The sequence below is a fragment of the Emys orbicularis genome, chromosome 4, assembly GCF_028017835.1.
Source record: "Emys orbicularis isolate rEmyOrb1 chromosome 4, rEmyOrb1.hap1, whole genome shotgun sequence".
NCBI lineage: Eukaryota > Metazoa > Chordata > Testudines > Emydidae > Emys > Emys orbicularis.
This window is the reverse complement of record NC_088686.1, coordinates 145,004,027-145,025,558: the sequence shown is the minus strand read 5'-3', so window position 1 is coordinate 145,025,558 and position 21,532 is coordinate 145,004,027. Positions and strand designations below refer to the sequence as shown.

General features: G+C 46.4%; 1 protein-coding gene across 1 annotated transcript in view; it reads right to left on the bottom strand.

The window, feature by feature from the left end:
* Window positions 1-21,087, bottom strand: part of LOC135877066 (complement receptor type 1-like) — a 128,664-nt gene extending 107,577 nt beyond the window's left edge. Inside the window, 6 exon segments of the mRNA XM_065402415.1 lie at window positions 12,275-12,469; window positions 13,416-13,498; window positions 15,418-15,517; window positions 16,861-17,049; window positions 18,829-19,017; window positions 20,959-21,087. Of these exon segments, the coding sequence (XP_065258487.1) occupies window positions 12,275-12,469; window positions 13,416-13,498; window positions 15,418-15,517; window positions 16,861-17,049; window positions 18,829-19,017; window positions 20,959-21,040 (838 nt within the window). The 5' untranslated portion in view covers window positions 21,041-21,087.
* Window positions 21,088-21,532: the final 445 nt, after the last annotated feature.

Genomic DNA, 21,532 nt, shown 5'->3' with positions numbered 1-21,532 from the left:
AAACTGAGGCACAGAAAGATTCAGACTTACTCAAGTCCACATGGTGAGTCTGTTGGAGAACTGACAGCAGAGTGGTAAGAAACACTCATCGCCTGAATCACAAAGCCATCCTTCTCCCCACGGCACTCCAGGGGTCTATCTTGCGTCATCCTTCTCTTTGGGGAATCTGTATGTCCGTCTCCTAGGAGATACAGGTTTCAAATTAACTAATTATTTAAATAACTCAATAAAAGGAACAGTGCTTTAACTCAAGGGAAAACGTCAATAAAGGCTTTGAGTAAATCAGTTTCTATCCATCTCCTTGACTTTGTGTCTTTCTGGGAAAGAGAGTTTAGGTTTTAAAGTCAAAAAGGACCATTCTGACCATTCAGCGTCACTTCTAACACAGGCTACAGAACCTCATCCAAAACATTTGCATCAAGCACATAACTTCTATTTGAGCTACAGCATCGCTTAAGAAAGATGTCCAGTCTTGATATTGAAAAAATGTTAGGTGATGGAGAATCTGCCACATCCATAAGTAGATTGAGGGTAAATAACCAGTGGACCAGTTAAATATTTACACCTTATTTCTATTCTGAATTTAGCCTTATCTCATGTCCAGCTTCCCACTTGTCCTTCTCAGAAGCCACTTAGCTTCCCATTAGTCTCTTCACTTTGTAGTTATTTCCAAACAGAAGTATTTTTATTTAAAAAAAAAAAAAAAACCCCACAACTGATCATGTGCATAACAGTGCCCCTTAGACATTACACAGAGGGATAAGCGTTGATAAACAATGGTGTTTTGCGGCACATTTGTTTTAAGCGTCAGACTGCCCAGGTAATTTTGAACACTTTGGCACAACCCTGGTTAGAATGTAATAGATGAAAGGTGGCACAATTAAAAGTGATCAGTCTCATTAAACAACCATTCTTTGTACCACATTCAGCCCTCGGACTAGCGAGAGATTCAGCACTGTAAAAGCAAGTTCTCTATTCGATGGAAAAGCGGGAAGCAAATAAATATGTAGCCATCTAGTTTAACCCTGAGGAAATTTAATCAAAGACACAAATGACGGGACATTTGCAGCATAGTCCACAGGGGCTAAATGTAACTCCCCTTGACAACCATGGGAGAGCATGTAGCAGCCTACTCAACTTGTTAAAAATACAGCTCAGTTTGGCACCTGAAGTGCTTTGCTTACTAGAGAAATAAGTCTGATCATGTGCCCATTGAAGTCAATAGCAAAAATACCCATGACTTCAGGATTGGGCCTTTGGAAAAGAAAAGCCAAGGAATAATAGAGCCATTAATTAGATAGTGACAAATAAATGCCCATGAAGGGGCAGATGCTGAGAGATGATCAGCAGCTGCATTCCCCGTAAATGGCCTGACACATACTCTTACCACGCTACACATATGTGCACCAATAATCAAAACTTCTGTTAGCCGAACAGATCAGGACAACAGTCTTATCTCCACCAGACTGTGATTATACAATCACAGGGCAAGTTTGTAAGATGATGAATGCACTTTCATAGAGTACACAGTATAACCTTCCAAACTCATTTCAGGTGCTAATTAGACACAAAATCAAGAACTGGGACCCAATCCTGCTGCCCTTACTCACATGAATCATCCTAGTGACTTCTATAAATGACAACTTTTGTGAGGAAGGACTGCAGGATTGGGCCTTTGGAAGAGAAATCCAAGGAATAATAGAGCCATTAATTAGATAGTGACAAATAAATGCCCATGAAGGGGCAGATGCTGAGAGATGATCAGCAGCTGCATTTCCATAGATGGCGATGGGAGTTGTGGTACTTAGTAACTAATCATTTCAATCCTGCTCCCCTTAACGTCAGTGGCAAACCTCCTGCTTGGTGTGAGACACTCAGATTTTTAAGGTGGTGGGGCTGGGGAGCCCCCCCTCCAAATTTGCATTGCTCAGCATATGCTGATACAATTCACAGGCTCACCTATAGCATGTGAATTACTTAAAAAAAAAAAAAAAAAATCAGAACAAAATGTCCATGTTATTACTCTCCCAGTGAGATGGAAAACCCAGAGGCCTCTAAAGTAGGCACCGACTGACATCAATTACAAACCTCCTACCACCAACCAGAAAGTTTAGTTGGTGAGAGTTATCACTGGCCCTGAACCACTAAGCGTGGCTCTAAGTCATCTCCACGCAATGAGCTATGTACATAACGAGTTTTGCATAGTTAGAGTACAAGGTTACGATTTGCACAAATGAATCCTAGGGAGTGTTTGAATCTCTGCTTCTCCTTCATGTTTCACAATACTTAAGACAATAGCCAGCCCTCAAGCAAAGTACCTGGAAATGAGTTTTCCTGAGATTCCCCCCATTCAAACCTGTCATTTTCTGGATAGGACTACAACAAACCACACTGCCTGAAATAAAACATTCTTCCATGGTAACAGATGCTTTGCAGACCACAACCCGCTGACATACACACACACAAACAGGAAACTGTCCCCGCCTATATGAGCTCAAACAGACCCAGTTACTGATGGTTGAAAGTTTCTCTGCAAGTGTCATGTGTCTGGTTCAGAAAGCGATGCAATGTTCTCAAACTCAGTTTCTCAGAACTGGCACAACAGGAAGTATGAACTCATTTGTTATCAGCATTGAAACATGATGCTTAGTGTATTACAAATGGGAAATAGCTTATCTATGCATTTCTAATGGCTTATTTTACTTGAAATATAGCAGGGACTAGCGAGAGCTTCATCATAGAACTACCCTGCAGATGTTAAAATAGCAACATTAATTCCAGTAACTCTTGTGTAGTTCTAGGGGAAGTTTCAATTTGCAAAACACAAAACCCACAGCTGGTAGTCCCAGCAGTAACCAGGGGCTGAATGGGCCATGGACATGGAGCTCCCATCTCATCGAAGGTAGTCCCTACAGGGCAGGATTTAGGACATGTTGCCAGGGGCAGCGCAGGGAAGCTGACAGTGCTGCTACCCTTGCTGTACTTGTGCTGAGAATAAAGAACTTCCCTCTCCAGGGCTGGCCATGTAACATTTCAATAGCAATGAACAGGTCACTTCCTTCACTTCCTTCCCCATCTATTCTGTTCCAGCCTGCTTCTGACCCTTGACCCAGTGGTTAGATGCCACTGTGATGAATGCTGAATAAATACCCGAGAGATATGAAAGCTCTTTGGGGCTGGGACAGACTCTCGATTTACATCATGTACAACACTGAGCAAACAGCTGACAAAAAATCCACCTTGCTGCCATTCTGGACCCTAGGTTTGCTTAATTAGTGATGTTTATACTACCAATATTCAGCCCAGGTCATACAAGTATACATCAATATCAAACACATTCAGTATATTCCATTGATATCACAGATAGCAGCAAATGATCAGTCAGGAAAGGTAACAGTTAAAATTTTTATCAGAAACAGCAAAGTGAAATGAGCTAGAGATTGATCCCTCTATTTAATCACATTTACTTCTTACACTTCAGAGGCGTAGAAAAATTAGCACATGGGGCTGCTTGTGGAGTGAAGTATTACTCAATCTGAGTAAGGGTGACAGGATTGGACCCAGAAGAGTGGGGTAGGTAGTGCACAAAATGACTGTTAAAGAGTGGCCTCTAGTGGTAGATGGGCACATAGAAAAGATCACATTGCCTACCTTCATCCAGGACAGCACAGGAAAGCAGCCGTGATGAGAAGTCAGAGGCTGCGGGTCAAAATCAACTCAGTCTCTGCAATTAGAGAGACTGCCTGGGTGTGCGGGTGTGTTGCGATGTGATGCTGCAGAGTACAGGTGAGACAAGCAGCCAGAACCTCACAAAGCACAGCTAACAGCCAGAGATGCAGCTTGGATGTGCGGAGTCAGTAACTTCTGGGCTGAGCTCCTAAGGATCCCCGCGGTGGATTTAAATTGCTTCCTGACACCACTAGCTCTCCCAACAGCAAGTCACCCCCTACCCCACTCTGAGCTCAGTAGTGCTCACAGATCCGAGGAGACAGAAGATTCCCCCACCTGCAAAGGCTGAGGGTGCAGATTATTTCTCTGCTGTTCCAAGTGTTTTTTTCTCCCCCCCACCCCCGCCTGTCTCCAGCCACAGACAGGAGACACCCCAGCCCCCCGCCCTGGCCATTAACACTCTCACCAGCGGGGCAGAGTTTAGCCTCCCAGGCAGAAGCGCTCCCGGGGGCTCGAGGCTCGCAGAGGGGCGGGAGCCGCCCCAGGTGCCGGGCTGGGGCAGCGGGCACCTGTCGCTGCCGCGGGGTCTGACTCAGCAACCGGCCCCGGCATCTGCCGCCAGGTGAGCCAGCGGGGGCGGGGCCAGCAGCGGGGGGGGGCGGGGTCTGAAGGCTGCTTGGGGGGCTGTGTCCCTGCCGGGCGCTCGGGCGCTGTCCGGGCAACAGGTGCTGCCTGAACCGGGGGGCTGCGGGTTCATTCACTAACATGAGCATAATTATCCGTTTCCCTTTGTGTTTGCAGGGGTGGCAGGCCGGGAGAGGTGCGCTACATGTCTGCAGGGCTGACCCTGCAGCTATCCCCTCACTGCAGCTTACACCATCCATACAGGCACTGGTCTAACGCCTGTTGCAGCTGCAGACATGGATTTATCCTCCCAGGCTCCGGAGAGAGAGAGAGAAAGGTTTATCCCCATGTTCGAGATGAGGAACTGGAGCCCCAGAAAGGGTAGGACCTGGATGCACAAAAGGAGTTCGGCATTGCGATGCTGAGCACCTGGAAACGTTTAGGCCCCTTGAAAATCGCTGTGATCCACAAAGCCCGAGTTCGGCACCTCAGGTTCTATCAAAGGAATAGAGGGCGACAGGCGCCTTAGACTGCGATCCACCAAAGCCAGCGCGCAAAGCAGGGAGCCACCTCAGCTGGCCAATGGGCGATGTTGAGGAGAAATGGCCCCTCAGCCCCACCCCTCTCACACAGCTTCGGGGACTCCTCCTCTGGAGTCAGGCAACTGCACTTTCTTACCGGAATGAGTTAGGTGCCTGCCTCACTCTGTGTAAAATGGCTGGAGGTGGCATTAGCTGCACCCACCTGATAACATTTAGCCCCATAGTGAGCTCCTGCGATGTGGAGAGACCCAGGTTCAATTCCCCAATCCGGCACAGGGGGAGAAAGGATTTGAACACAGGTCTCCTATGTCTCTCAGCAGAGTGCTGTAACCACTGACTGAGATATTCTGATGGGGGCTCCCTCGGTCTATCCACTTGAAGCTGCTGCACTGTGGGGAAACAATAATGAGAGTGACTGGAGCTAGTATCTCTCACCACCCAGATGGCCATCTGCTCCACCCGACTACAGAGTCTCTCTGGCTCTATGACTATTGAAGTACATACCTAGAGTGGAAAACGGAGCTAAAAGTGATAAGGGGGGCACTGGCACCACCACCTTCTCCTCCTTCTGAGGGTTAGGTGGAATGGTTTGGGCATCACAGATGCTGAAACCACGACTTAGGCATGTACAGCAGGGCCTTGGGCACCTAATTCCTTTTGTGTATTCTGGCCCATGTGACTTACCCGAGGCAGTACAAAGAATCTGTGGGAGAGACAAAAACAGCTCAAAACAGAACCCACATAGCTTCTGACTCTTAGTCCTGTGCTTTAAGCACACGAGCTTTCTTCACCCCCTTCCTTTTGCCAGCTTTTCCTGTGGAACCTGCATGGGAAGGTTTCATCTGTGACAGAAAGTGGGGGTATTTTGTAACTACTTAAATACCCCAAAGGAGCAGCACCTTACTCAAGGGAAATGACTCAAACCCTTTTTTTACAATCTCTGCCTATCCCTCTCCTTAAATTTGTATCTATGGCCTTTCACATAAAAATAATATTCCAAAGCAATCATATAAAAGAGATACTTGGACCATAATGGCCTTAATTTATTGACCACTGGGGCAGCCTGCAAGGCTCTTTCCCCCTATCTAGAAAAAGGTTTGGGACGGTTTTCAAAGTTCCAATCTTCATTTGTTTTTGCCACTGCATAGCAAAGAAACATCTGGAAGCAGGAGAGTAATTCATCTTAGTTCACTGAACTCCTCCTAGCTGCAGTCTAGTGCACAGGACCAAAATTTAGTTGTTTAAAACAAATACACGGATGGGCCCCTGGTCTGCCCCATTATGTGGGGATCCCTGTCGGGAGCAGGGATGTTGTGTGAGGGCTAGGGGAATAGGTGGGGATGCAGAGGGAACCAGGGTGGGGAGCATGTATATTCCTTCATTAATGTCTCCCCTGCTCTAGGGGGAGAGCTGCCTCTGACAAAACCTGTGTTATGAATGCCAGGATCTTCTGCAGAAGTAGCTCTGTGGCATCGCGCCTGGCCAGTTCACACCCTAATGGGAAGTGAGGGTGGGGGAAGGACTGCAGCTGTAGTTAATGCCATAGCACTGATCTGAGCTCTGAGCAGTGGGGATCTCCATCCTCTGACAGTGATCCCACGGGAGTCTGGCTAAACAGAACTGAGTCAACTTCTGACACGTTACGAAAATCCCTCCACACTAGTAAAGACACTTATCTGCAAGAGGAAAGGAGAGAACTTTTCTGTTCTGTAACCAGCTAGCGATTAGAGGAGGGCACAGGGCTAGATCTCATCATTAACTATTTAAAAGTGATGTGACAGTTTCTATTAACAGGTATGGAAAAAATATCAGGATGCTGGAGTCTTTATTCAGTATCTCTTTTATTTAAGAAAGACCTATTCCAAATAAGACATTGTAAATAACACAGATATCTTCAATTATAGTTTCTTCATTAGCGGATGTGACAGGGTTGGGACTCACCACCTGGCGCCCCCTGATGGATGTCTCCGGGAATTAGCTCTGTCCAGTGGAGCGCCCCCTCCTGGTGGTGTCCCATCCATCATCTAGCCCTCGGTTGGCATCTGAACCCGCATTGCTCACAACTCTCAGCGTCCTCTTCTGGACCACTGCCCTCCGGCAGTGCCCCTTAGTCCATCCACACCCCCTTCCAAGGGGGGGGGGGTTCATACGCAGTCTCTCTACGCCCCAGCCACCATGTCCAACCACACACCCTAAAGTCTAATCCCTCTTATCAGGGATCTGGCGTAGTCTTTGATGGCCACTCCCTACAGCCGATGGCTGGGTGTACTGCAAAGGGGGGAACCCAGGCCCACCCACTACTCTGGGTCCCAACCCAGGGACCCTCTAGTGGCAGCTGTCCTGCCCTCCTTCTCTCCCTCAGTCTGTCCACGTCCCTGGGCCGATTCCCCTTCGGCCCCTCGCACCGGCTAGGCCCTTCCCCTAAGGGCCTGCAGCCTGACAGACACCAGGCTGGAGTTACCTTCTGCTCCCCTGGGCCTGCCCAGCACTGCGCTGTCCCAGGTGCTAGTCTCCCAGCTCTGGAGACAGACCTTCCCCTCTCAAAGGCCTAGGACAGACTCCCTGCTGCACTTCTGGGCAGCCCTTATATAGGGCCAAGCTGAGCCCTGATTGGCTGTCCCCAATCTCATCCCTGATTGGCCCTCAGTAAGCCCTTTCCTGATTGGCTGCCAGCCTGCGCAGCCTCTCTGGCGTACTCTAGTCCCCTCTCACATGGGAGTGGGGCACTAGCCCCGCCACAGTGGAAAAGATTTCTTCTTATTGCTAAAGAAAACTCAATGCAGCTTGCGGTCACAAAAAAGGTGCAAATAACATTTTAAATCTTTAAATCTTCTAAGACAGATGACAAAGTGTTTGATTATAAACACCTCCTCTCAGCAGCCGTGTGAGACATTTCCTGAACATAAAAAAGCTTATTTTAAGATCTACAAAGACAGTTTTTGACAACTAACATATAAAGATAATGTAGGCAGTAAACCACTGGAGAAACTTCTCAGGAGGACACTTTTGATCTTTACTGCTTACTTCTTATAAGAAAGTGTTAGTGGACTGCAAGGAAACAAATGTGATAGCCAAGATCGATAGCCAAGATGGCCAGGGATACAACCCCATGCTCTGAGTGTCCCTAGTCTCGGATTGCCAGAAGCTAGGACTGGCTGACAGGGGATGATGGATCACTCGATAACTGCCCTGTTCTGCTCATTCCCTTTGAAGCACCTGGCTAAATGGACCATTGGTCTGACCCAGGATGGATGTTTTTATGAAGAATCTATGACATTCCACCTGGTGTCTGTCATCTTTACATTTGTGTTTAAAGAGTCATACACACTCCATGATGGGAGCTTGTAAGTAGGGATCTGAAGAGGCTCTCTTGCTGTCTGCAGTTACAGCCACAACTCACAATCCAAACCTTGCCCCGCTCTGATGGTGACTACGTTCTTTAAGGGGAAATGTTTAGCACTGGGGAGAGACCAAATAAGCAACCAGCTGCATGTTCAGAAGAGCAAGTAATTTTGATGCTGCCAACTGCCTTGCTTGCTTCAGAAGCCATTTTCAAGGGCAAGAGCAATGATCTCTCTGGTCTTTCTGCTTTACTCAAATGCAGTGGATTCCTACTACAAGTCCAGCTCAACAGAGGAAAGAAGTTGTAGCAAAAGTAACAGCAGTTACTTGAGAGGGATCTATTTTCACTACAGAAATTTCAGTACAAATGTCTGACACTTATCTGCTAACTTTCCCATGATTTTCTTCCAGTGTCTGTTAATGTGTAAACCAGAGCCATCAGCCAGCATCAGTCATGTATCCTGCAAAAGGAAGACAAACAATTAAAATCAAAATAGTTATATACTTCAGTCTTACACACATCTTTCTTTAGACTTCAAAGTATTCATTTAGACTAAACTTTTCATTGGTTGGATTTTCAGTATTGTCAGGAACAAATATATTATGTGTAACTGCATAGAAAAAAAACATTTTAACTCATTTCAGGTTAAAGCAGAGGTTATAGCATATTTTTCTTAGTGGCAAAACCTTAGAAAAAGCAGGAGAAAACATGCATTGTGGATGTCACAGGACTAGGGTTAGTCAGCAGAGGTAGTAACTGCAAGGGGCAAACAACAACAAAAGTGACTGATAAGTGTTGAGAATTACACAAGCTAACTAACGGAGAACTAGGCTATCCATGAATCTGCTCTTCTCCCCACTGTAAAACAAAGCTGAGCTGGAACATTCCTCTAGAAGTTCCGCTCTGCACCAGGAATGGCACCTACGTAGATTTACATAAACAACATTTTTAAAGCAGGATATTAGTTTCTTCAGTGTCTAGTCACATTGAATATTCTTATTTAACAATGGACCATGTGAATGCTGTGTAAAATACTGCATAGTCCTTATGAAGTCCACGTGAGCTTCTTTATGATAGATACTAAACACAGTTAAGCTCTTCGTGATATATACTAAATGCAATTAAGCAATTACTTTAGTTCACATACCTGTTTTAAAGCACCGTGTACTGTAACTACACACTCAGAGCGCCATATCATCCATCTGAGGAACTAGCGCATGCAATGCTGCCGCCTTATAGATGAAATCTTGTATTTGCTTATAATCTTTCTGGGTTTATATATTTATTTTTCACCCAAAGAACAACATACGATTTTCTCCTTCACTCTTAATAGGGGACTACGGAAGGCTACTGGGACACATCACACCTGACCTCTGCTCTCCACACTGGCTCAAAAGTAGCAGAAGCTTGACTTGAAAAGCTGGGGGGCTGAGGTTTGGGCAAGGAAGATGCACTAAGGAGTCCAAGGCTCAGAGGGTTCGTCTACACAGGGGTAAAGGGCTTCTAGCATGGCCGTGGTGGGCCCTTGTCAGCTGACTCAGGCTTGGAGGGACCTAGGACCTTCCCCCTTCGCAGGGCCCCAGAGCTCGGGCTCCAGTCCGAGCCCAAACATCTACACAGCAATTTTTCAGCTCCGGAGCCTGAGCCCTGTGAGCCCCAGTCAGCTGACCCAGGCCTGCCACCAGGCTTTTTATTCCTGTGTAGACATTCCCAGAGAGAGCCTGGGCAGCAGGGCAGGCACTCACCTTGGCATGGCAGGCTAAGGAAATGGTCAGGACAGTGTCCCTGGTCCTGCTTCCCTACCCTGGGCACCCTGAGCAACCGCTCACCCAGCTCCCAGTCTCCTGTTCCTGAGAGGAAATGCCGGCCCCCCTCACAATGACGTGGCTTCACCCAGCCCAGTTCCATTCCCTGCCTCCAGGTACATCCTCTCCCCAGTGCCCAGGAGCTGGGACACAGGAAGAGCAAAGCCCGGGCTTCCCTATTTCACACTCTGCCCAGGCACTGAGGAAGTATTGTCTTGGCGGGGGGGAGGGGACATAGATCAGCCCCACAATATTTCCACTGCAGAGGCGCTAGCCCCCACTGGCCCTCCAGTACCGCCATCCCCCAGTACTGCTTTCCCATAGAATACTGGATCACATTCAAGGTTTCTGTCCTTCTCTTCAAGGAACTATATGTGAGGATGGATAACTGCTAGAGTCAACTCCCTCCCAGTGTTTTACCCACTTCATTGTATCTAATTTTCCTTCAAGTCTGCACAAAGCAGAAGATCCACACACATTAGGTGCATTACCCCGATCATCATTCCAAGAGCTAATTCTCTCAGCTGTAAATTATCTACTCCTGAATTCTCATCCTTGGGATAACCATATGGATTTGGAGACTAACTGTCTTTGGCCCAGGAAAATCCACACATAAGAAACAGAATTTGTTCCACTGAAATGATCAGTGCTTGGATGCATAGAGCAATAGCAGATTTTCATACGCCTCCGCCTCCTGCAGTCAATAGTGTTGTTAGTTGTGTCGCAATAGCGCATGAGGGCTCAAGTCATGACAAAGGACCCCACTGTGCTAAACGCTTTAGAACCACACAACAAAAAGGAGGTCCCTTCCCCCTTCCCTCTCATTAGAGCTGCCATCAATCAGCCCAGACAATAATATTCCTTACCCACAGTATTGGCCACGTCACTCTCCTTTTGAGAGGAATCAGAGGAATGGGCCAAGGTCAGAGCACTGTGGGAATCCTTTGGAAAGTGGAAGGGGGAGAAGGACCCACCAAAAGGCTTTGATAACCAAAAGAAATGGTGCAGGAACAATGAGAGAGGTGGAAAACCAGTAGAGCATGGAGTGTGCTAATTAACAACAAGCTCTTTGTCAAGTTTTTAGGCAAGCACTAAGTGAGCATCATCCTATTTGCATCTGTGAATAGCAGAATTATAGAAATTAAAATGACATGTTGTCACAGTGAGAGCTCATATACTATCACCTGAGCTACCCTGCAGACTGCTGCTGGGATCCCATTCCTATATTCTAGGAGAAGCCCATAGCAACCCCTACATTGAGCTGCCTACCACTTTATTTATTTATTTATTTATTTTTTAAGAACGCTAACAGTTCTGTGGTTTGCAGCAGGGCCGTGAAAGGCTCAACGTGGTGCCTCTTGCTATCACCATGAGTTACAAACTGCCAAAATCTGTCATTTCTCTTCAGTTTTACTCATCAAAACTTCCTAGAGGGACTTCTAAACCCCCTGAACATGCTGTTCTCACTGAGCATTTGCTGCAAGGTGTTGCCATGTGCATACTCAGAACTGTGCATCTCCATCCCTCACATCAACATATCCTTTGGCCTCGGAGAAGGTGCACTGTGTTGGGAATCAGGAGATGATGAGTTCAACTCTCCTTATTTCTACTGACTGGTGTTAACAATCCTGTGCCCTTCAAAACCCAAGTTATCACTGAGCCACCCATCCTCCCTGAATGAAAGTTACACAAGCTAGGAAGAGAACCCAGATCTCTAATATGGCAGATCCAAAACTCATCCACTTAGCCTAACCGAGGTTATTCGTGCATATATAATCCATTGTTTTAGTGTGTTGTGCATCCTCCTATAGTGGTTGGTCCATATAACAATTTACTGCTGCTTCCAGCTATTATAATTAGTTCTTTAACTTGACAGAGGTCTATCCTGCAGTATCTTAGGCCCAAGAGTCAAACCTCAATGACACATGGAAGTGGAGGATGGAACATTAGTTTCACATAGACTTCTTTTTTCGTTTTAAAAAGCCCAGAAGTTACATAAAACCCACAGCAAAAACAAGTTATTAAAATTGTAAAGCACTCAGAAATTAGGAAATCACAGAATTAAGGTTACCCATGAGATCTTATTTTTTCCTCCTTGTGTGTACGTGAAGCGACAGCCATTTTTTAAGGATTATGTTTCCAACAGCAACCAGGTTTCCCACAAGTTATATCTTTAGATGACTAATGCCAAACTGAATTTCCTTATGTTTATGGGTTTACCTAGCAATCAAAGTATTGTTTTTTCTGTTGGGAGAAAGTAGAACAAGAGGAAGATAAAAACAGACAGTCACCTTTGCATTCAGGGGCAGACCCATTCCAGACTCCATTGATGTTATCTCTAGTTGTACAGTGAATGGAGGCCTCTCCAGTAAGTGAGAAATTATGGTCACATTTGTAAGTTATCGATGAGTTATAGTCAAGGCTTTCCAGGTGACTACCATTGTGCATCCCATTGGCAATATTAGGAGGAGGAGAACAAGTAATTGCTGCAGGAAAAGAGAATGGCATCATGAATATTAATGCACATTTCAGTTAGAGGTGAATTGTAAGGATTAAGTAAACATTTGTTTACAATTCCTCCCAAAAAAAGGTGGGGGGGAATTAATCATCTCAGTGTAATTAGTACTGTGTTTTAACAGAATGTGAGGCATTACCTTCCTTAGATTTACAAGACTTTCTGCTTTCAAACTTTTCTCTACTCCCAACATCCGTTCAGCTAGAAGATTTTTGGCTGCATTGAACAAATCCTGGATAACAGCCTTATCAGAACACATCCCTCCCCCACATTATATATAAGGAGCTGAGACTCTTTGATTGACATCCTTGAAAGACAATAGTTGTGCTTCTACAATTTTCCAGCAGCTGAAAGCTTAAATTAGAACTTTCCTTCTAACTGCAGCTGGTTCTAGACCAGATGGCGATAGCCTGGTTGACAGATCCATCCCAGGTAGTGTCCAAAAGGACAAAACAGTTAAAGCAAATAAATTGGGAAGAAGTTTTTGAGGAGAAGGGAGCAGAATAGTTAACAGGGAGGAATTACACTAAATAAAAAAAAGTTGGATGAAAGAGTTCAAAAGCAGCAGAGATTATTTGGTGAGGAATGAGAATCTAATTCAACCCCACCATCCCCGTGTTCAGGGTTCAATTGTGATTAGGTGGTTAGTTGGGTTGGAATCTATACACCAGACAGCAAGCCCAAGGGATAGAGAGGGCTGTGGATTTTTTGTTTGTTTGAAGTGTGGCTTCTACAGAAGGCACCAGCAACACAATGGACCCTCCTACACTTTCATCATGTCTCCCCCTCCCAAAAATATCTATATGATCAGCATAATCTAAATCGAGTGAATATAAACACACATGGAAGCTCTGTAACAGTTACTCTGCAACAGCTCCAATCATGAGTTCTTCTTAAAGCCACAAAAATAGCATGACCTTGACAAGTTGGAAGTTGACTCCATTCAACTTGATCTCCCTTCAGCAAACATTGGATGAAAGTCCGCCCACATAATCTGAACCTAGAGAAAAGCGAAAAAGTTTCTTACCTAACTCTCTAATTACTCCTGTAATAGTCCAGAACTTTGGAAAAGTTCTTTCTGCCAGTAAATGACCCTGTAGGGACATTCCTGCTGTAAGTAGGATCAAGGAATGCTGAGTAGTTAAAGTCAATGTAGAACAAGCAAATAGGTGGGTATAAGATTGCAGAGACCATGTTAACAGATGAAATCCTTCCCCTTAAAGTCTGTCCTAGCTAGATACTTGGGAATTTCTGGACAATATCTTTGTTAAGCCTTAGCAAAGGGAAACAAGTAAGTCTCTCTTCTCCACATTTTTAATGCTTCTTATTTCTTACATCTCCAGAAGGTGGAAGAAGTCCCTAAATAAGTTCCAGAATTTGAAAAACACTAAGGAAATCAGTAAGTTTTCAGACTGTTAATCTTCTCAGAGTGTTTGTATGTCAAAGAGGTTTGGATTTGCAGAGTAGGAGGCTGTGTCACACCTCCCTCATTCCAATCTGCAGAACAGTGCTCGGGATGTGTGCTGTTGGCATTCTACACCTTGGATTACTGTCCCAGATAAATGGGGAGCAAAGTACTAAAAGGGGTGTCTCTGTCACTCGGGAAGTCAGTAGCTCAGCCTGCTTATTGCCATCATTCCTCTTCCTATTTTAACTCTGCTCTTCTACCAAAGAGTTGGCAACAGTCCACACCCAAGACCCACTTAGCTAGACCAAAAGGCCACTTGTGCTGACAGCAACAACAGGGGGAGAAGACAGCTGCCCAAGGGCTGTCCCACTGCTGCCACTCTTTCAAATCCTGAACATCTCAATGTCCAAACCTAATCAGCCCATTTAAACCCAAAGCTTTCGTTGGCGGACACAATTCCAAGGTGTGCAGCTCCTGTACACTTCTGCATAGGACAATGTGAAGTATCACAACAATAGCTTGGTCATTCTTGTGGGTGCAACTCAGATGCAGTATTGCCTAGAGGAAAAACCGCTGGACTGGGACTCAGGAAACTTGGATTCCATTCTCATTTCTGCCTCTGGCCTGTGGGTGACCTTGGGAAGTCACTTCCCCTCTGGGCTTCAGTTTCCCCATCTATAAAATGGGGTAAACAATACTGCCCTCCTTTGTAAAGTGATTTGATATCTGATAACAGCTAGTTGTTATTACATCACCTGAGAAATAGGCTGATGGCTCAGCTACAGGAAAAGGCATTCTCTTTGTCTCCCAATCTCTGTGGGGTTTGAAGACACAGAATCATAGGACTGGAAGGAATCTCGAGAGGTTTTCTAGTCCAGTCCCCTGCACTCACGCAGGACTAAGTATTATCTAGACCATCCCTGACAGGTGTTTGTCTAACCTGCTCTTAAAAAATTACGACAGAGATTCCACAACTTCCATAGGCAATTTATTCCATAACCAGCCCCTCCCAATCATCCTGATCCCAGCACAGGGAATCTAATCCTTGTTGCCTGCACATACCACCGAAATGGGTGATACAGTGAAAAACAAAATGATATATTAATTAAAACGAAAGCATCCATGCTCATGACATGTGCTTCCCTGTTCAATTACTCTGATTCCAAGAAAGTACCTGCACAATCCAATGAAACTAAAACCCAATCATATATTATGGTAGTTTTTTCCAACAGTAGCTTGAAGAAACTGAAGCACACCCCATGATACCGTAGCTGCACCTGCTTCCTCCCAACTTAATCTTTCAGCTGGAGGACTGAGGGATCATGATTCACACTTGGCCAAATTCAGATTGAAGATTATACTTTTTCAATAGGGCCCTGAAGCCAGGACAGCAGATCTGTAACACGCTCAGATTAGGTTTTTCAATTAGATCGGAATTTCTATTATTAATTTTCCACTGTTCACCAAACTAAGCTCTGTGAATTAATCAGCACCGGCTGCCCAACACTCACCCTTCATCACAAATGATGTTTACTCTTGCACCATACAGGTCATTTGTTATATCAACAGCTCTGCCATGTGCTGGTCCTTTTGGAACACCACACGATTTCCCTAGCACAGAACAAGATCAGTGTTAGCGTGTTATCTTGATGCAAAAAACTCTAACAGACTTAGAAGAGACTATGGCCGGTGTGACCAAACTGTGGCCCTTTTACAGTGAAAGTGCAGCTCACCAGACTTGGGTGTGGGGGAGGTTGGGACCTCTGCCTTGGAGCAGGGAGGTGGGCTGGGGGCTTCTGCCCAGCAGGGCGGCGGGTCTCAGGGCTTCAGCAGGAGCAGGGTGAGGCCCCGAGCCCCAGCAGGTGCCTCCAGCTCTTGAACTTCTGAAGATTGTTGTATGCGGCTCCAAGAGTCAGTAAGTTTGGCCACCCCTGGACTATGGCAATGGCAGACTAGCAGTGCAGTTAGTTCACTCTCCTCTCTGGGGTTTTTTCCTACTTAACTGTGGATATTCTTATTGTCCATATTAAGTGTTGAATTCTATCACTTTGTCAACTTCAATGGCAGAGACTCCTCCTTCCTGGTACAGGGAGTTATTTGTGATGCTTCCTCTGGTGCCAGGCACTTATTACCAGACAGAACACACCATCAGCCATTCACCACGTCCACATGCCAAACAGAAGAGACCTGCTGCATTCAGGGAGCCACACAGAAAGCTACAAACAGCACTAATGAGTATATGGGAAAATATCTCTGTCCTTGATGTGGACAAGGATTTTTGCACATAAAAATATATGGCCTGTTATATACATCAAGTATTTTGCTAATCAGGCATGCCAGACTACTTGAGTCTAACACTGCACAAGAAATTCACATCAGTATTAAGATATAGCCTAGGTTTGTCAAACAGAATATAACACATACATGCAAGGAGCTGCGGTTAAGGGTGATCACTCAGTTGGCTCCTTCCTCTCACCCTGTATTAATGTAGGTTTTGAACGGAATACAACAGATACAGACTCAATATAGGAAGCTTTGCCAACACTTATGGTATTCTTCGCAATGCAGACCATTTGTCATTTAAGTTTTATGTATTTTGATATTTGAACATACATATAGTTATTAAATATTGCATTTATTTTTTAATCCGGTGAGTCCGTTTGGTTGAACTGTTTGCTGAATGAGTCGTTGCTGCTGGGAAGCACAACGAACACAATGAAAAGCTTAGCTACTGCAAGCGCTGTCTAACGTTCAATAGTACTCACTTTGCTTTCTCTCTACATTTAAAGCTGAATTCAAATTTAAAATCAAAACCTGACAAAAAGGGTTTTCAAACTAACATTGACAAGCCGGTGCTGAAATGTGAACCAGCTGCTTAACACAAAACACTCCTATCTGCTCACAGAGGGCCACTCGCTCAATAGAGAGAGAAAAGTGACAAAAAAGACACCCACCTCTACAGAACTCAGGGGCTTCTGACCATGTGAAATTCTCAAGGCAAGTAATGACAGGTCTCAGTTCGGTCCTCTCATATCCTGGATGACAGACATAACTCACAGTGGTCCCAGGAGGACTGTAATTCCTCCTCTCATCTTCCTTACTTAAGACAGCAGATTTCAATCTTGGTATGGCACCACAGCCATCTAGCAAAAAAAAGAAGACACAGGGTCTAAAATATGTAGGCATAAAAATTGTACTTTTAGCTTTCTATTTATATATAAACACACACACATATATTTTTAAAAAACAGAAACACAGCTCTGTAACGTAAGTGAAGATACCCTGACCGAAAAGTTTATGATTTAGAGGTAGGGTGACCAGATGTCCCATTTTTAAAGGGACAGTCCTATTTTTTGGGACTTTTTCTTATATAGGCGCCTATTACCCTCCCATCCCCTGTACCGTTTTTTCACGATTGCTATCTGGTAACCCTATTTAGAGGCAGCAGCAGCTATTACAGTACAGCCACAGAACTGCATATGAGCATTAGAGCAGGATACTTTACAAAATATGTAGGGGAAGGGAGTTTTTTTTTAAAATTATTTTTAAGGAAGAGACGCAAACAACTTGGACAAAGTTAACTGGGTGCTGCTCCAAGCAGCGGGTGATATGAACTAAGGAGTAAAAAAGAAAAGGAAGGAGCTAAGAGAGAGAAAGGAATTAGTAGATTAAAGCATGTAGAAAGAGAGAGACAGATTTTCTCCCTGCTCCTCATCTCCAATTCTAACTGAACATTCAGTTTACAACCACAGCACGGTTGTCTTCTTCAACTCTAACCTTGTGTCCCTCTCTAGTCTGTGTTCATCTTCTCCACTTTATTGAAGTCTCACACAATTCCCAGGGCCTCTACCCCACCCCATTCTCCTTGACCTCTTAGTGCCTTGGACACCATCAAACATTTCTATTTCTTTTAATCCCATCATCTACTGGCTTTTGTCACTCCATCCTCTCACGGTTTTTCTCCTGACTCTTCCATTTCGTACTTTCAGGTCTAGTTTGCTGGATCCTCCAACTCTCCCCCATCCCCGCCCCATCAGCGAGAATCTGCCAGGATTCTCTCCTTGGCCCACCCTCTTTTCCTTGTGCACCCTGTGTTTGGGATCCTATCTGCTCTGACCGCTTTGGATGCGATCGTTATATTGACAACTCACAAAACTCCTGTTTGGATTCCCTGCCAGTAGCTTAAACTGCACATGGCAAAAACAGAGCTTGTGTTCCCTCGCAAATCTTTCCTTCTCCAAGTCTCAGTCACCACTGATTGAACAAAATCATCCTCCTCTCAGCTGCTCATGCCTGGCAGGGGATTGGGGAGCTGAGGCGGCTCCCCGTCAGCAGTGCAGCGGTGGTGCTAAGGCAGGCTTCCTGCCTGTCCTGGCACCGCGAACCGTTCTGCACCCTGGAAGTGGCCAGCAGCAGGTCCAGCTCCTAGGCAGAGGCGCGCAATTGGCTCCGCGCGACTCTCTCCCGCAGGCACCGCGCCACCAGCTCCCATTGGCCAAGACATTTATGCAATTTTGTAATATAAGTGGTACTATTCAGGTAAATCATTTTCAAAACAGCTTTATTTCATATTTGCCTGGTGGTGTAGCAAATCTGTATGAGCATCCCAAGGATGAAAGCATCCCCACCTAATTCTGGGCAGTCAAAACTCAAATAGAAAATTACTTCCCATTCCTGTCCATCTAAACTGCACATTCCTGAATCAAGCACAAATCCTCTCACTGATCGATGTTCCCAGTTTGCTTTGCAACAAGATCCATGAATAAGCAGGTTAATTGTATATTGTCACTGAACCAGCAAGAACTTGAACCTAGTTATTAAAGCTACTTTTGAGTAGACCTATTCAGTGGGGGAAAGTCTGACATTTCCATCAGCGAAGGGTGGCCTGAGCAAATTTGTTCCAGAGAAAATAAAATACTTACCATTACAGAACTCTCCAATGGTTGATCATTCTGAGTTTGAAAGGCAAACGACAGTGTCTGACTTTCCAGGGATTTTAACAAAGCGATCACGGCACCTGTATGTCACTTCTGTGCCGACAGGGAAGCCCTCTGTGCGACTAGTATCACGGGGGACGGCACGACTGAGCCTTGGCAGGGCCCCACACAGACCTATCAGAAAAACATAAGAACAGACTCTCATTTTAACGGGAGAGAGATTTATTTTAAATAATTTCACACAGCTGCCTTCGTTGAAAAGGATCCTGACATGCCTTAGATGCTACAGGGCCCTGCCACAGGCAAGCTGAGCCCTGTTGTGGGGGGTTCCTCAGGTTTTAATAATAATATAATATATGGAGACATACCTATCTCCTAGAGCTGGAAGGGACCTTGAAAGGTGATTGAGTCCAGCCCTCTGCCTTCACTAGCAGGACCAAGTACTGATTTTTGCCCTAGATTCCTAAGTGGCCCCCTCGAGGATTGAACTCACAACCCTAGGTTTAGCAGGCCAATGCTCAAACCACTGAGCTATCCCTACCTCTCTCTAGTAGTCTATGAGAACAGACAAGCTTCCCACAGCCAGGGGTTTAAACTAGCAACATCTTCACTGCTGTGCTAGGTCAAGTTCTCTAAACAGGAATTAGGCGAGCGAGAGCGACCACGCTGCACAATAACGGTGGAGGTGCAGAGAGCGATTGGATTAGCAGCACCGAGTAGCTGAGTCCCCACTGCATGACGAGCTCCAGCCTAAGCAACTCTCCAGCTCCCACCCACACTCCAAGTGGGCCAACTAGTGGCCAACTCGAGCTGGAGAAATTAGTCCTTAAACAAAAGCTTCTTTTGACCACCATGAATCCTGTGCTCAGAGCGAGAATGGATATTTCTCCCCCTTACAATCACCAGTTTTATTTGGGGTTTTTGTCCGGGGTGCCTGGGATTGTTTTCAGCATAGACACTGTAGAAAAAGGAATTCTGCAAAAGGAAAGATCAGTTCACTCATCTGACTGTTCTGAACATCAGATAAACAGCCCGGCCACTAATGGAAAAACATCAGATGCCGTAAGATGACTAGAGTGACTTTTACAGGGTTAGTATCTGACAAAACAGGCTAAAAGAAAAGAGGCCCAATCCCAGATTTGCTCCTTCTCTCTCCTACAAATATGTCAAAGCTCTGCCTCCTAACACACAAGTGAAAGTACCACTGAACAACATCGCTAAGACAAACAGGAAAAAATGTAACTAATTTTACTCATTTCATTTTCCTTAATATTTCTGAGACTGCACAGTGCGAGATGTCCACATGCATTAAGTGTACTGCCCTTGTAGCCACACCATCAATTAACTCTTTGAACCATAAACAATCTATTTCTGCACACAACAATGAGGATTATAGTTCAGTTTTAGAGATGGATAATGTTTGGCCTAGTCAATATGCCTGGAGTGCCATTCACAAAAGGGGATCCCCTGACACGTAGCCAGCTCACTAGAATCAAATGTGAACAAGCTCTGGTCTCCCCCAATCTCAAAAGTCCTCCTCTGATCCCACCAATCCCTTCAACTAGTGCCCCACATCCCTCCCTCCCTTCCCTTAACATCAGTGAACATGATGTTGTGAAGGTCAAAAGTATAACTGAGCTCAAAAGAGAATTAGTTAAGTTCATGGAGGGCAGATCCATCAATGGCTATTAGCCAAGATGGTCAGGGGCGCAACCACATGCTCTGGGTGTCCTTAAACCTCTGCCTGCCAGGCACTGGAGGACAGGCGATGGGTCACTCTATAATGGCCCTGTTCTGTCTCCTGTAGCGGAAACACAGCGGGTCTCTGGCAGCGGAAACACCCGCCCCGACGGGCCGTGGGGCCAAGCCCGCTGCCCTGCCCGCTCACACCTGTCACCCGGCCCGGGCTGTCCCGCAGCCGCTCGCTCCCCAGGGCCCCGACTGGCCGGGCCGAGCCCCTGCGCCCGGCAGCCAGTCGGGCGGTGCCGCCTCGGGCGGGGCTCGCTACCCCCTACTCCGCACCCCGCGCAGCCAGTGCGGGGCAGCAGCAGGTCCCCGCCCGCCGGCCCCGCGCAGCCCGGGGCACCGCCCGCTGCTGGGGCCGCCGCGACTCACCGCGAGCCCCGGGCAGGGGCAGCGGCAGCAGCAGCGTCAGGAGCCCCCGGGCGCCGGGCCGGCAGCGCGGAGCCGAGACCATGGCGGGGCCGGCAGCGGAGTCTCAGGGGCGCGACAGCTCCTCGCTCCGGCTCTGCCGGCACAGTCGGGGGCCGGAGTTCTGGGACAGCGAGGAAAGGGGGCGGGGAGCAGGGGGCGTGGCCAGGAGTGGACGGGGCGGGGCGCGTTCAAAAGGGGCGGGGCTTGTCAGTTCTTTGCACCCAGGCGCTGTCCAGGGAGCAAGTGCTGGCGTCATGGGAAGTGGAGAAGAGGCTGCGCTGAGCCCTGAGTTATTGGTTCGCCCCAGGGATCAGCATCGAGCCTGTGTCCCAGGAGGCAGGGGGCCCTGCCCAGGCACATACATGGAGGGGGCCGGCTCGCCCCGCTGCACGTGTGTCTTTGTGGGTGCAGCCGTGGGCACATTACACGCTGGGGCAGCTGCTCCTGGAGTCACCCACCAGATCTAACCATCGTTTGCTTTTGTTCATTAGGGTGTAAAATTGAAACATTTAAAACCCTCCACGGGTTTCCCTTC